A 10983-nucleotide genomic window follows, 5' to 3' on the forward strand; every position below is an offset into this window, starting at 1 on the left:
CCATTCCACTTCTTAATGATGCCAGACAAAGGCCGTGAAATGTCCATTGAATACCTTGGCCATTGTTGGGCAGCCTTTGCAACAAAAAGAGCACCATTGTCAGTCTGTAAATGGTCCAGAAAGTTGAAATCATGGCAATGTTGAGTTTCTGGGGCCACAGTGGCATGGCAGAAGTTGTCTGACCATAACCTATGAAAGCAAGGTAGTGATACCACTGGCAGAGCAAGAGGGGCCCAAAGGTTCAATGGCATCAATCTGTGAGAGCAAGTGGGCCCATGAGGCCTCCCTCACCATGAGACAAACGTGACACATCTTGGCAGAAGTGTCACAGAGTGAGAATTCAGCGTCAGAAACATAAAGTTACACTTTGAAAAACCTTCAAAAGCTCAATTGTCTTGATGGTGTTAAGAGAATTCACTTGATCTTCCTACTGCAGAATTATTAAAGTGATTCTCAACAGTTTATTTAAAAACCCCAACATACAACTCTTTTCTATCATATGACTAAGCTATGAAGGAAACAACTCTTGTTGGAGTAGATGGAGGAAGGCCTTCGCTAGGCCAGAGGCATTGGTGAGTTTGAGATTCCTGAAGATGAAGGGAGACGTGAGTGGATGTGAGTTGCTTATGGTAGCAGGGTGGGTATAAGGGAGAGCTACCAACTACTAAGGAGGAACAAGGAGGCAGGTACATGGGCAGAGGCGGAAACTAGCCCCTGGAAGGAGGCTCCCTTGCTGAGCACGTCCCATGGGCGACCTGACACCTATGATCTCACATAACCCTCACCTCCACCCATCTTACAGGTGAGGAAAAGGTAGGTTCAAAGGAGTTAAGTGACCTACCGACTGTTGCACACCCGGAGTAGTGGGCAGTATCCCTTCTCAATGCCTTGGCCCTCTTTCCCTGGATCACAGGGAATCCTGCTCACCAACTCTGAATCAACTGCAGTGACTGGAAGGCTTGGCAGGGAAAATGCCAGAATCCACAAGCAATGCCTACCATGGACGAGGGAGGCAGGGAAGGAACAGATGAGGTGTTTGCCAACTGGTTTCTGGAATAGGTTTCTAAGCCCTAATGGATACACAAGTCTTTCCTCCAAAGTATGTAGAATGTGGCCTTTTTGGCCTGAGGGACTTCTAGGAAGGAGAGTTTATGGTCTTATTGTTCCAAGGGGAGGCCAAAGCAACACCTGGGACTGTCAGGTTGCTCAGGGTCCACAGGCTGGCCCAGCACTTCCGCCCACTCCTGGGCCAGGGCCCAGCATCCTGAGTCACCCAGAGGCATGTGGAGACACGGTTCCATGACTTGACAACTGCAAGGCCCTGGAGCTAGAACATCCCGAGGCTGGTTGACACCTCCCCTTTACCCCCACGGAGTGCTGCTTCCTGCCAGGCACACTTAAGGCATTTTCCTTTATCTGAGACAAGTCATGCCCTAGTACCCGCTACCCATCTTGCCCTGTCCTATATAATTCTTTAGCGCCTGCCACTCACGCAGCAGGGAAGATATCCTTGCCATCAGGCCGCCCAAGGCGGGCCTCAGGTTCCCTTAATAAACTCTTGATGTAATAATGATGGAGCTGTCTGCCTTTTTCTTTGGTCTCTCAGCCCTGGGAAATGTTACATTTACACTGTGGGTTGCTCAGATGCTGCTGTTTAGGACTAAATGTTTGGAAGATGGAGGAGAGGGGAAGAGGTTCCAGAGTTAAGACCGGAAGGGAACACCCATAGGTAGGCAGCAGAATTGCAACTAAGCTTGGAAGCTGAATTCATTAGGGTAGTGCCCTGTCCTTACTTTAATGCAGGGGCACGTGGGAGACCTGAGGAAGGCTGCAGAACTGCAGAAAAAGATGAAAATCATGATGCCCAAGTGACTTCGGTCAGAACCACCCCAATTTGGGGAAGGTCTTGGTCTTCCCCTGGACAGGATGCATCCTTATTCTAACCCTCCTCTGCCTTCAAAGCACTATTTCAAAGTGTGGGTTACAGTCCATAGTGGGTCATTAAAAAAAAAAAATTTTTTTTTCAATCCAGTGGAGTTTAGCCAAAATGTTTTAAAAGGGAAATAGAAAATACCAGAGCTCAGCACACGAGGTAAGGCTAAGTGTTGTTTGGTGAAGCTGTGTGCCCACTCAGTTGTGAGATGTAAAATCATTCAAAAAGATCTGAAAGATGCTCTTTTTTAAGGAGTTCATTTCTAGAATATAGTGTCCAGTGATAATTTTGGTCGAGTTTAAATTAGCAGTCCCATAAAGAAAGCACATACTGAAATTTATTTTAAAAGAGAAGATTCTTTTTATTAAACTTGTACATTTTACTCTCTTCCTTTCAGAATCCTAATAAAAAAAACTTTTGTTTCTGCTTACTTAAAAAAACCCCCACAAATCAAACAAACAAAGGAAACTATTAAAACATCACTTTTGTGATGGGAAAGAATTCAACATAAGCAAAGAAAACTATACCTGGAGCAAAGGTAGAAATCAAAGAGGAACTGACTCTGGTCTGGGGCCAGGCCATCTGAGCGTGAACGTGACCCCTTCTTTGAGGATTCTCAAATCCTCCGCAGGGAGACCAGGAAGCAGCCCTCTTAACTTCTGGAGTAACAAACAGACCCAAAGCCCTAATGATCACACAAATACAAATCAATCACTCTATTTTAAAAAGTACACATGCATTCTACAGTTGTCTCCCCAGGTTCTGTTCATCAACAGGGGGGTCCTGACTCCTGACGAGGGGCAGCCTCTTGGCGACAGGGCGTTCACAGCAGGTATGTGTTCTTCACCAGGTGCTCCTTGTCGTCTCCAGAGCTCCAGACCGTTTGGAGGGCACGCTCTTGGTTTCTCCGCGCCATCCTGGTCAGGCAGACCACGGAGGCTCCAAGCAAGAGGACCAGAACCATCACGAACAGCCCCGCCAGGACCACCACTGGGGATGAGAGAGCGGCCTCAGAAACAGTGGCATAAGGATGGGCCACAGGCAGAGTGGGTCCCCCCACGGGGCTCAGGTCGAGGACCAGCAGCCCTTGTGCCCGACGTCCCACCACCCAACCTGGGAGGCTCTGGAGAACTGACACCGCCCACCAGAGAAGTCATCCAGGAGAGTCCCTACAGTCCTGAAAAAAGGAGGCACAGTTCTATGTATACACAAACAGAGTGACCATTTGTGTTCCTTTTTTTGGAACTAACATCCCCACTCAACTCTGTAATTAATTTCCCTCCCCCTCTCAGGGGCAGCCTGTACAGGAGTCCCAAACCAAAATATGCACTCTGGCATGTAAAAAGCACACACCTCTGGTGTGTGTGTAAACATAAAACCCCGCCACTAGCCACAGAGAAAGATGTGGCCCTGCAGATGACTGGTGTGGCTGCCTGTGGAGTGAGGTAAGGGTGGTGGCTAGAGTGTATTCAGAGCAGTGCCAGGAGGGGTCCTCAAACTCCTAATGGCCCTGATAAATTTAACAGTGGTCGCCCTACTGGCCATCAAAGATGTTTTTTTCTTCTAGGTGGGGCTCAACCTAAGGAAAGTGGTTCCTGTGGCAGCTACCTGGCTCCCTCTCCATCTCTACCCCACCAACACCTGCTTTCAGCCCAGGCCCGGCAAACCAGTTCCGGCTTCACTCCTCTTCTAAAATAGAGCAGACAGGCGAGGTCTGGGCTCCTTAACAGGGAAAACAGGTGGAAAGAGGCCAAACCAGTGTGGCAGGTCCTTTGTGCAAACACTATCCTCTGTGGCTCAGGCTCAGAAACAAAAGCGAGAGGAGGTACAGTCTCCTTGTCAGATCCACTGCTTGGGGACAATAGCACTGGCTGTGCCTTGCTCAGGCTGTACATGGCAAGGGCTCTAGAATTCCTTCCTGTCACCTAATAACCAACTCTGTCCACCCCATTGAGCAAAGTTCCCCCCAAACCTGGAGTCAGACTCAAGCCTGCGTGCGGCAGATCCCCGTACGCCTAACATCAGGACTCACCCTGCAGTCACCCCCGGCTGCCGGGCGGACACTGCCTCCCTCCCAGCCCTTGCTGTGTACACTGCTCGGTGGGACAAACATCTACTACACGTTCCAAGATGCTTGGCCATTCTGGTGAAGAAACATGACTTTCTACCAAAAAGCTGTTAGTGGTGAAGGATGATGTGTTTAAGACAACAGGAGCCTGCGAAGACACAGCTGAGCTCAGTCAGGCAGGCAAGAGGTGGAGAGGGCAGGAGGCTACTTACCATGAGTGCTGAGGGGCAGGACAGGATACAACTGCTTGCCTGGAAGAGAACAGATGGCCCTGAGGTCAGCTCACAGTTGTCCCCCCCAGAGCTGTCACCACCCGAGGGTCCCCCTCACCCCTGGGCCTTCACAGGGGGCTCTTTCTGAGGTACTTTTTCTTCCAGGTATTCTGAGGGCTTTTGAGGCCTCGTCACCATGGTGGGGACTTAGGACACGTCTGCTCAACAGCCGGGGCCAACACCCACCTGTTCCCCACTAGAGAGCCAGAGAAGGGTGGCATCTAAGTGACAGCATTTCCCAGGCCTCACTTTTGGGGATGGGGCATGGTCTCGGGGAGGGGCTGTCCATGCACCGTTATTTCTTGGACCCAGGGCTCAGGCAGACTCACCAAAGCAGCGGCTCATGCACTCCTCCTTGGAGAGGTAGTTGTTCTTATTGCCCCAACACCCTCCGTAGATGAAGTTATCACAGGAGTTCTTCTCGGCATCGAAGTGCCAGCGAGAGAAGTATGCGCGGCAAGGCCCAGTGACGGCCTTGGCGGTGCAGTATTCTGGGAGCGGGAGGGCCCAAGGAGCAAAAATGAGCAGGGCCCAGAGGAAGCGAGTCGGAGCGGCAACGCTCCCAAGCAGTCACACAGCTGTTGGCTGACGGAGAACCGCCTCTCTGCTAAAGAAACTAGTAACCACAGATGTGGCCCGCCTGGCCCCTTTGACACCCTCCCTCCACATTTTCAGTATCTTTCTTTTTACAGCCAGACTATGTTGTTATGGAGATTCCTCTATGCCAGGTGCTGTTCTAGGCATTTTCCATGTATTAACTCGGTCTCTAAGCGACCTGCCCTAGGCCCCTCATTTCATACTCAAGGACTCCAAGGCAAGCTGTGCACGTCCTAATGCCCTGGGGCCTCCTCGTGTGGTCTACTACCTGGGAAAGGCCAGTAAGCCACACTACAATTTCCTCAGTGGAAATCCTCAAGCGTGTCTCAATTCCCAGCTAAGTAAGAAAACACGTTTGCATATATATGTATGTACACACACACACACACACACACACACACACACACACACACACACACACACACACTTCTACCTTTGACCATCTAAAATAAAAAATGAATTGAAGAAAAAGTCATACCTTCGTAGTTGAAAATATCGCTGGAGGAGTCATCAAAATCCTGCCTTCTGGGAACTAAAACACAAACATTCATGTCAAGGAGGCTGCAATGGATACAGATAGGACATAGGTCTGGCTGGGGCTGAGTCTAAAAGGGCCCACTGAGGGAATGTGGACTCTCTGGCACCTAGAGGGAGCCCCCTCTGTGGGCCACTTTGCTCCATAACTCCATAACCTCCCAGTCTTAATGGGTGCCACCAGCACATACAGAATGAATGCTGGATGGGGAGGCCTGCCTGCCACCCCATGGGTTGCTATGGAAACTAATCCCAGCCACAATTTCTGGGGTAAGGAGGAAGCTGGTCTTGTTTACTCTCTGACACAGCGAGGAGGCCCCTTGCTCTCCTGGGGAAACTTTCTTCTGAAACAAGATGGAAACCAAAGTCAACATGCCAGCGCCCCAGGGTTCTAGATGACCTTGGAGAGGCTGGCCTGGGAACAAACAGTGAACCCAGGCAAAGCAATGGCCAGGACAGTCACAGGATTCCTGGCCCAGCAAAATGGGAAAGTGACTCTAGACTAACTTTCAGCATTCTGCAAGTCAGCGAGAACTAATAAACACTCGCTCTCTTGAGCACTGGTGTCAGTCAGTGCTAGCCTGCTGGGCTGTCCTCGAATGGGGTGGGAGCGGATTCCCTCCCTCCCTGGCAGGTCTTGCCCAGCAGAACCCATCGCCTGGGACTGGCCTTCGGGAAAGCTGGGCTGGACTTGCTGGTGCATCTGTACCACTCACCCCGGGCTCCCGATGCAGAGTCCTTTAAGCATAAAGGAGGAATGGGGCAGCTGCTGTCAGCACTACAAAGCAAGCTAACACAGAGCTCAAGATCAAGCACTGCAGTGGAATGGAGGCAGGGTGGCAGACAAAGGACAGGATTCTTAGCACAGGAAGGGAGGTAGCAAGGACCACAGGGAGCAAAGGGGACAGAACAGGCAAGGAGAGGTGGGGTGGGCAGTGAGACAACAGAGATCAGCCCAGGGAGAAGGGCGGGCCTGAACCACATGGACGGGGACCACAGACCCCTGCCCCCCAGAGGAAGCTGAGGCCAGCCCAGAAGTACTGCAGAATCCCCCGGCCCTCTGGTCTGTGTAAGGATGCCGGCAAGGAGCCAGAAGCTGGCAGCCTGGGCAGAGCCCATTTGCCAATGCCGAGAAAACAGAGCCAGGAACTGGAAGCCCCTGTACAAATCCCGGATTACGAATGTCCTTTCAGCTACCCATCTGGATGGCCCTCATTCCACCCCAGGTCTTTTTAAGAACCTACCACTCGGGACAGAGGAACCGGCTCCATTCCTGCTGGTGGCGAGATCATCAATGGTGTTCTCTACAAGGGGACAAATAAAACAACATAGTGAGAAAGTGCACCTCCCTCCAAGACTGCCCAGTGAAACAAAACAAGCCGAGTCCCTGAGCAGTCGTGGCAACGTGTGCCTCTCACAATGACTCCCATTTCTCCTTACTGTGGACCCTGCAATGCACATGCTGGACCACAAGCCAGCCAGAACTTGGAAATAAGGAACCAAGATTCTCCTCGTGGGTTAAACTTTAAGGTCAGCTTGCTGGGAATCAGAACAAAGACATGTGAAATAAATGTAAAAAGACAATAAGGCGGGTGGGAGGGCAGTGGATGGGGGGTGGGGGGTTGTTACTTTGTGAGGGTGAAAAGGGTAACTATTGCATTGTTCTGTACACCTGAAACTAACAATAAATAAATTAATTAAAAAAAAAAAAAAAAAGACAATAAGGCTTCCTGGGCCAAAAAGCCTGTTTAACTGTATTAACCCATCTAATGAATTAAAAAGTTAAGGGTGGGGGTGGCCGGTTAGCTCAGTTGGTTAGAGCGCAGTGCTCATAACGCCAAGGGTGCCGGTTCAATTCCCACATGGGCCAAGGAGCTGCGCCCTCCACAACTAGATTGAAGGCAACTACTTGACTTGGAGCTGATGGGTCCTAGAAAAACACAGTTCCCCAATAAAATTTCTTAAAAAAAAAAAGTTAAGGGGTGCACAGCAGTACACTTTAAATGGTTAAAATAAATTTTATGTTATACATATTTTATATCTCTCTCTCCCTCTCTCACACACACAGTTAAGGGGGTGGGGTGGAAAGGCTAGTTGCTTAAGGAAGCACAAAAAAAGGAGCGCTGGCAGGGTCCAGGAGGGAGGGACCCTGGCTCCCTGCCTCCCTACTGGTCCCAGTGGACCTTCTGGAGAGGCGTGGGGCTGGACTGACCTGATGTCATTAAACATTCAGGTCACAAACCAGCTACCCCTGTTGTGCCTCTCTCCTCATCAAGCAATCTTCTGGGAATTTGGCCAACAGGTCTGCCTACGTGGACTAAAGGTGCAGGCACAGGGACCTGAGTGCCTGGTTCCCTGGGTGGTTCTGGTTCTCATTATAAATTAATAAACAGGCATTCTCATTATCATGTGGCTTCCAAAAGAGCTTGCCTGCCTGGGAGAGAATATGCTGGCAAAAGGCTCCAGTGACTAGCTGCTCTGGCAGTTTTAGCTCTCCTCACAGGCTCACGAGAGACGCCCCAAGAGATGGGCAGTGGAGCCATACTAGAGTGCCAAGAAAGAGCTTTCTGTGCCCTCAAGACTGGAGCCAGACTCTGAACTACCTCTAGGAGACAGCTGTCTGCCTTCTCCCAGCAGTTTTGGCTCCACCCCTGACCCCTTGTAGCAACATCTGTCCTAATGCCAGTGTCTACTGCTTGTGTTTCCTAAAACCGACTCTTCCTGAGAAAATAAGGAGTAACCAGAACGGGCAGGTATTATACATTTCCTATAGTCAACTCTTGGTTAGGAAAGGACCAAAGTTTGCAAAAATAGTTCCCCTTAATTCCTCCCCGCAAAACTGGGTCATAGTTGACAATGGAAAAAGACGATAAACACTGTTTTTCTCAGTCACTATCTGGAAAGGTTGTCAGTTGCTCCCAGAAAGGCGAGGGGCTCACCTGCATGATCCAAAAACAACACCCTGCCACCTCAGCTCCCCAAACACTTGCTGAGTGCCTGCTGGGCACTGGGCACACAAAGATCAATAAAATGTTCCTCACGGCGTGCAGTTGCTGCTGGGTCTGTGTGCTCAGGCACTGTTTCAAACCTCAAGTCACAGCCAAGGCCACTGTTTTGTCCCCCTCTTTACATATAACTTTAATAAGCTTATCTGATTTCTGAATGCAGAGCTCAAAGCCACGAGCGATTACAGCCAGTGAGTGAGGAGACATAAAAACCCGACAAGGATGTGGGGGACGGGCTCACAGGTTGTTGGTGTCGGGGCCCAGTGAAGGCACCAGCGCATCCTGACACACAATCAGAATCCAGAGTCCTAATATCGATGCTGTCAAGAAAGGATGCGAGAAGTCACGTAGCAATGTTAGGGAGATTTCCAATGAAAATGTTTGCTCTCAAGGAGTCACACGCAGCTCAGTGCAGAGCCAGTGCAGGCTGTCGTGGGGCTTTAGGTTTGTATTTGAAGGGCGAGGCTCTCAGGGTTATCTTGACATTATCTTGATTCCACAGAGTCCTTCACAGGTGAGGGCTGAGAGAAAGATGGATTCCAGGAAGTATGGTCTAGTTTTAACTTGACTCAGAGCTTGGCTGGCTGGGTGAGCTCCTCAAGTCATTTGTCCCAGAGATAAAAATAACCCAAATAGCCAGGGCGCAAGGAGGGCAGGCAGCCTGTCTGAATGGACCTGGAGGACTCTGCTCAAGGGGAAGCCACTTCCTCTTATGCCGGGTGTGGTGTGGGACTTGCACTCAGTAGTGGGGGAAAGGAAGTCCTAGAGAAGATGCAGTCATGCCCCCCGCCCCCAGCTCCAGCCCGTGGCCTACTCTCCCTGTTCTGAGAGGGAGGGGGACCGCTGTGAAACCACTATGTGGGTGACCTTTGTGTGCCTGTTTCTTCTTTTTAAAACATCCCCCAGGTTCAGCTGTGAAGAACTAGTGAAGAGCAAAAGGCATCCACATCCCAATTAATAAACTGTCTCTAAATAACGTTTCCCCAACCACCACTGTCTTTCTTACCTGTGACACCAGCACATTTCTCAGAACACTCCTCCTTGGTCAGGTAATTATTGTCATTCCCACCACAGCCTCCATATACAAACTGCTGGCAGGATCCGCCGGTGACATTGTACCACCATCTAGGGATGGAGGCCCGGCATTTTCCCACGACCTTCGGAACTCGGCAAAAGTCTAAAACACAAAGCAGAGGCTGGTTAGCTTGGCAGGGCAATCCTGACGACAGAGAACAAGCCCAGACCTGCAGGAGGAGACCCCCAGTTTTCCAGAGCCCCCAGAGGAGGGCCAGAGCCTCCCTTCCAGCACAGTTTCTCTGTAAGCTGTTTCTACAGTGTCTGTCAGGCCTCCTTGGTGAGTCTCCTTTGTACAGGAAAGAAGCACGTCGTCTAACAACGACACCAACCCATCCAACCAAACTGTATTTCATTTTCATGTTGATTTTGTCCCCGTTACCATTATCAAAGACACACACACCCAGTATAGAAATATGACTTTCAAAAGCAAAAAAATAAAACAGACTTAAGGGTCCTCTGGATGTGTGTCCCATCACACTGGCCAAGGGGAGCTGGGCGCTGAAAGGGCAGCGCTGGCGATGCGAGGCCAGGAAGGAAGCACGCTGTCTGGTGCTCTTGGCACCCCTCACAAAGACCTTTCTTAACCTTTCCCTATCGGCCACTTCACACTCAAGTTACCACAAGAACCTCAGAAAGAAGCTCCCTAACTCTAGTTCCCCCCACTGCCAACCCCCAGCTCCAAAGGCATTCGGGTCACTCCTTTGCCCAGTGCTGTAATGGCTCCCATCTGAGCACACCGAGGTGGGCCTGGGTTTCAAGGTGCTCCCAAATCTGGCCCCCACTCTAGAACAAAACAATGTTATCAAATTCCAGCCAGATACATCTGCCTGCAAAAGGCCTGGCAATTTTCTCTCTCTCTCTCTCTTACAAACAGTGAGAGATAAGAAAGTGCTGGAGGTATCGGCTGCATCAAAACAAGGCTTTCTTTCTCGTGGAGGACTCAGGATCCAAAGCAACTTGAAAAGGCCCTGTGAGTGGACATCTGCCCTGTATCACCATGTCACTCCTCCCATGTGATCATGGGTCCACATCGCCTCTCCCTACATCCTGGTCTCCATGATCTCTGCCTTCTGGCAGAAGGGCGCCTAGCACAGGGTGCTCAATCAACATCTCAAGTCAAAGCTTCTCAGGGCCCAACACTTGGTTCCAAGTTGTCATTTATTCCTCTCTAGTTGTTTTCATGTTCGTTAGGTTTACTTGACCACCAACTAGGTGATGACTCTCGAAAGCACAGAGGGAGGATTTGTGCTTCTCTTATGTTTCCCAAAATACATCACAACAGAGAGCATGAAACCAAATGGTCCACAAAACATCAATCTCTGGAAGAAAAAAGGTTGGTGCTGTGCAAAACAAATATCCCAAGGAACTCCCCCACATGCCAATAAATCACAGGTAACTAGTACAGCAGGAAAAAACATATTCTGAAGCAATTCTCTGTTTAAAAGGACCTTATCTGGGGCCTGCCGAGTGGCGCGTTGGTTAAGAGCTGGCTTGGGA

The 10983-nt window shown here is 50.1% G+C and overlaps 1 protein-coding gene across 1 annotated transcript in view; it reads right to left on the bottom strand.

The window, feature by feature from the left end:
* Positions 1 to 2502: 2502 nt before the first annotated feature.
* Positions 2503 to 10983, bottom strand: part of SPINT2 (serine peptidase inhibitor, Kunitz type 2) — a 25330-nt gene continuing 16849 nt past the window's right edge. Inside the window, exons 2-7 of the mRNA XM_019666326.1 lie at positions 9416 to 9586; positions 6649 to 6708; positions 5349 to 5402; positions 4603 to 4764; positions 4214 to 4252; positions 2503 to 2923 (exon numbers count right to left, since the gene is read on the bottom strand). Coding sequence (XP_019521871.1) covers positions 2757 to 2923; positions 4214 to 4252; positions 4603 to 4764; positions 5349 to 5402; positions 6649 to 6708; positions 9416 to 9586 — 653 coding nt within the window. The 3' untranslated portion in view covers positions 2503 to 2756. The remainder of the gene's footprint in view (positions 2924 to 4213; positions 4253 to 4602; positions 4765 to 5348; positions 5403 to 6648; positions 6709 to 9415; positions 9587 to 10983) is intronic.

Source organism: Hipposideros armiger, unplaced genomic scaffold (assembly GCF_001890085.2).
Source record: "Hipposideros armiger isolate ML-2016 unplaced genomic scaffold, ASM189008v1 scaffold_466, whole genome shotgun sequence".
Taxonomy (NCBI): Eukaryota; Metazoa; Chordata; class Mammalia; order Chiroptera; family Hipposideridae; genus Hipposideros; species Hipposideros armiger.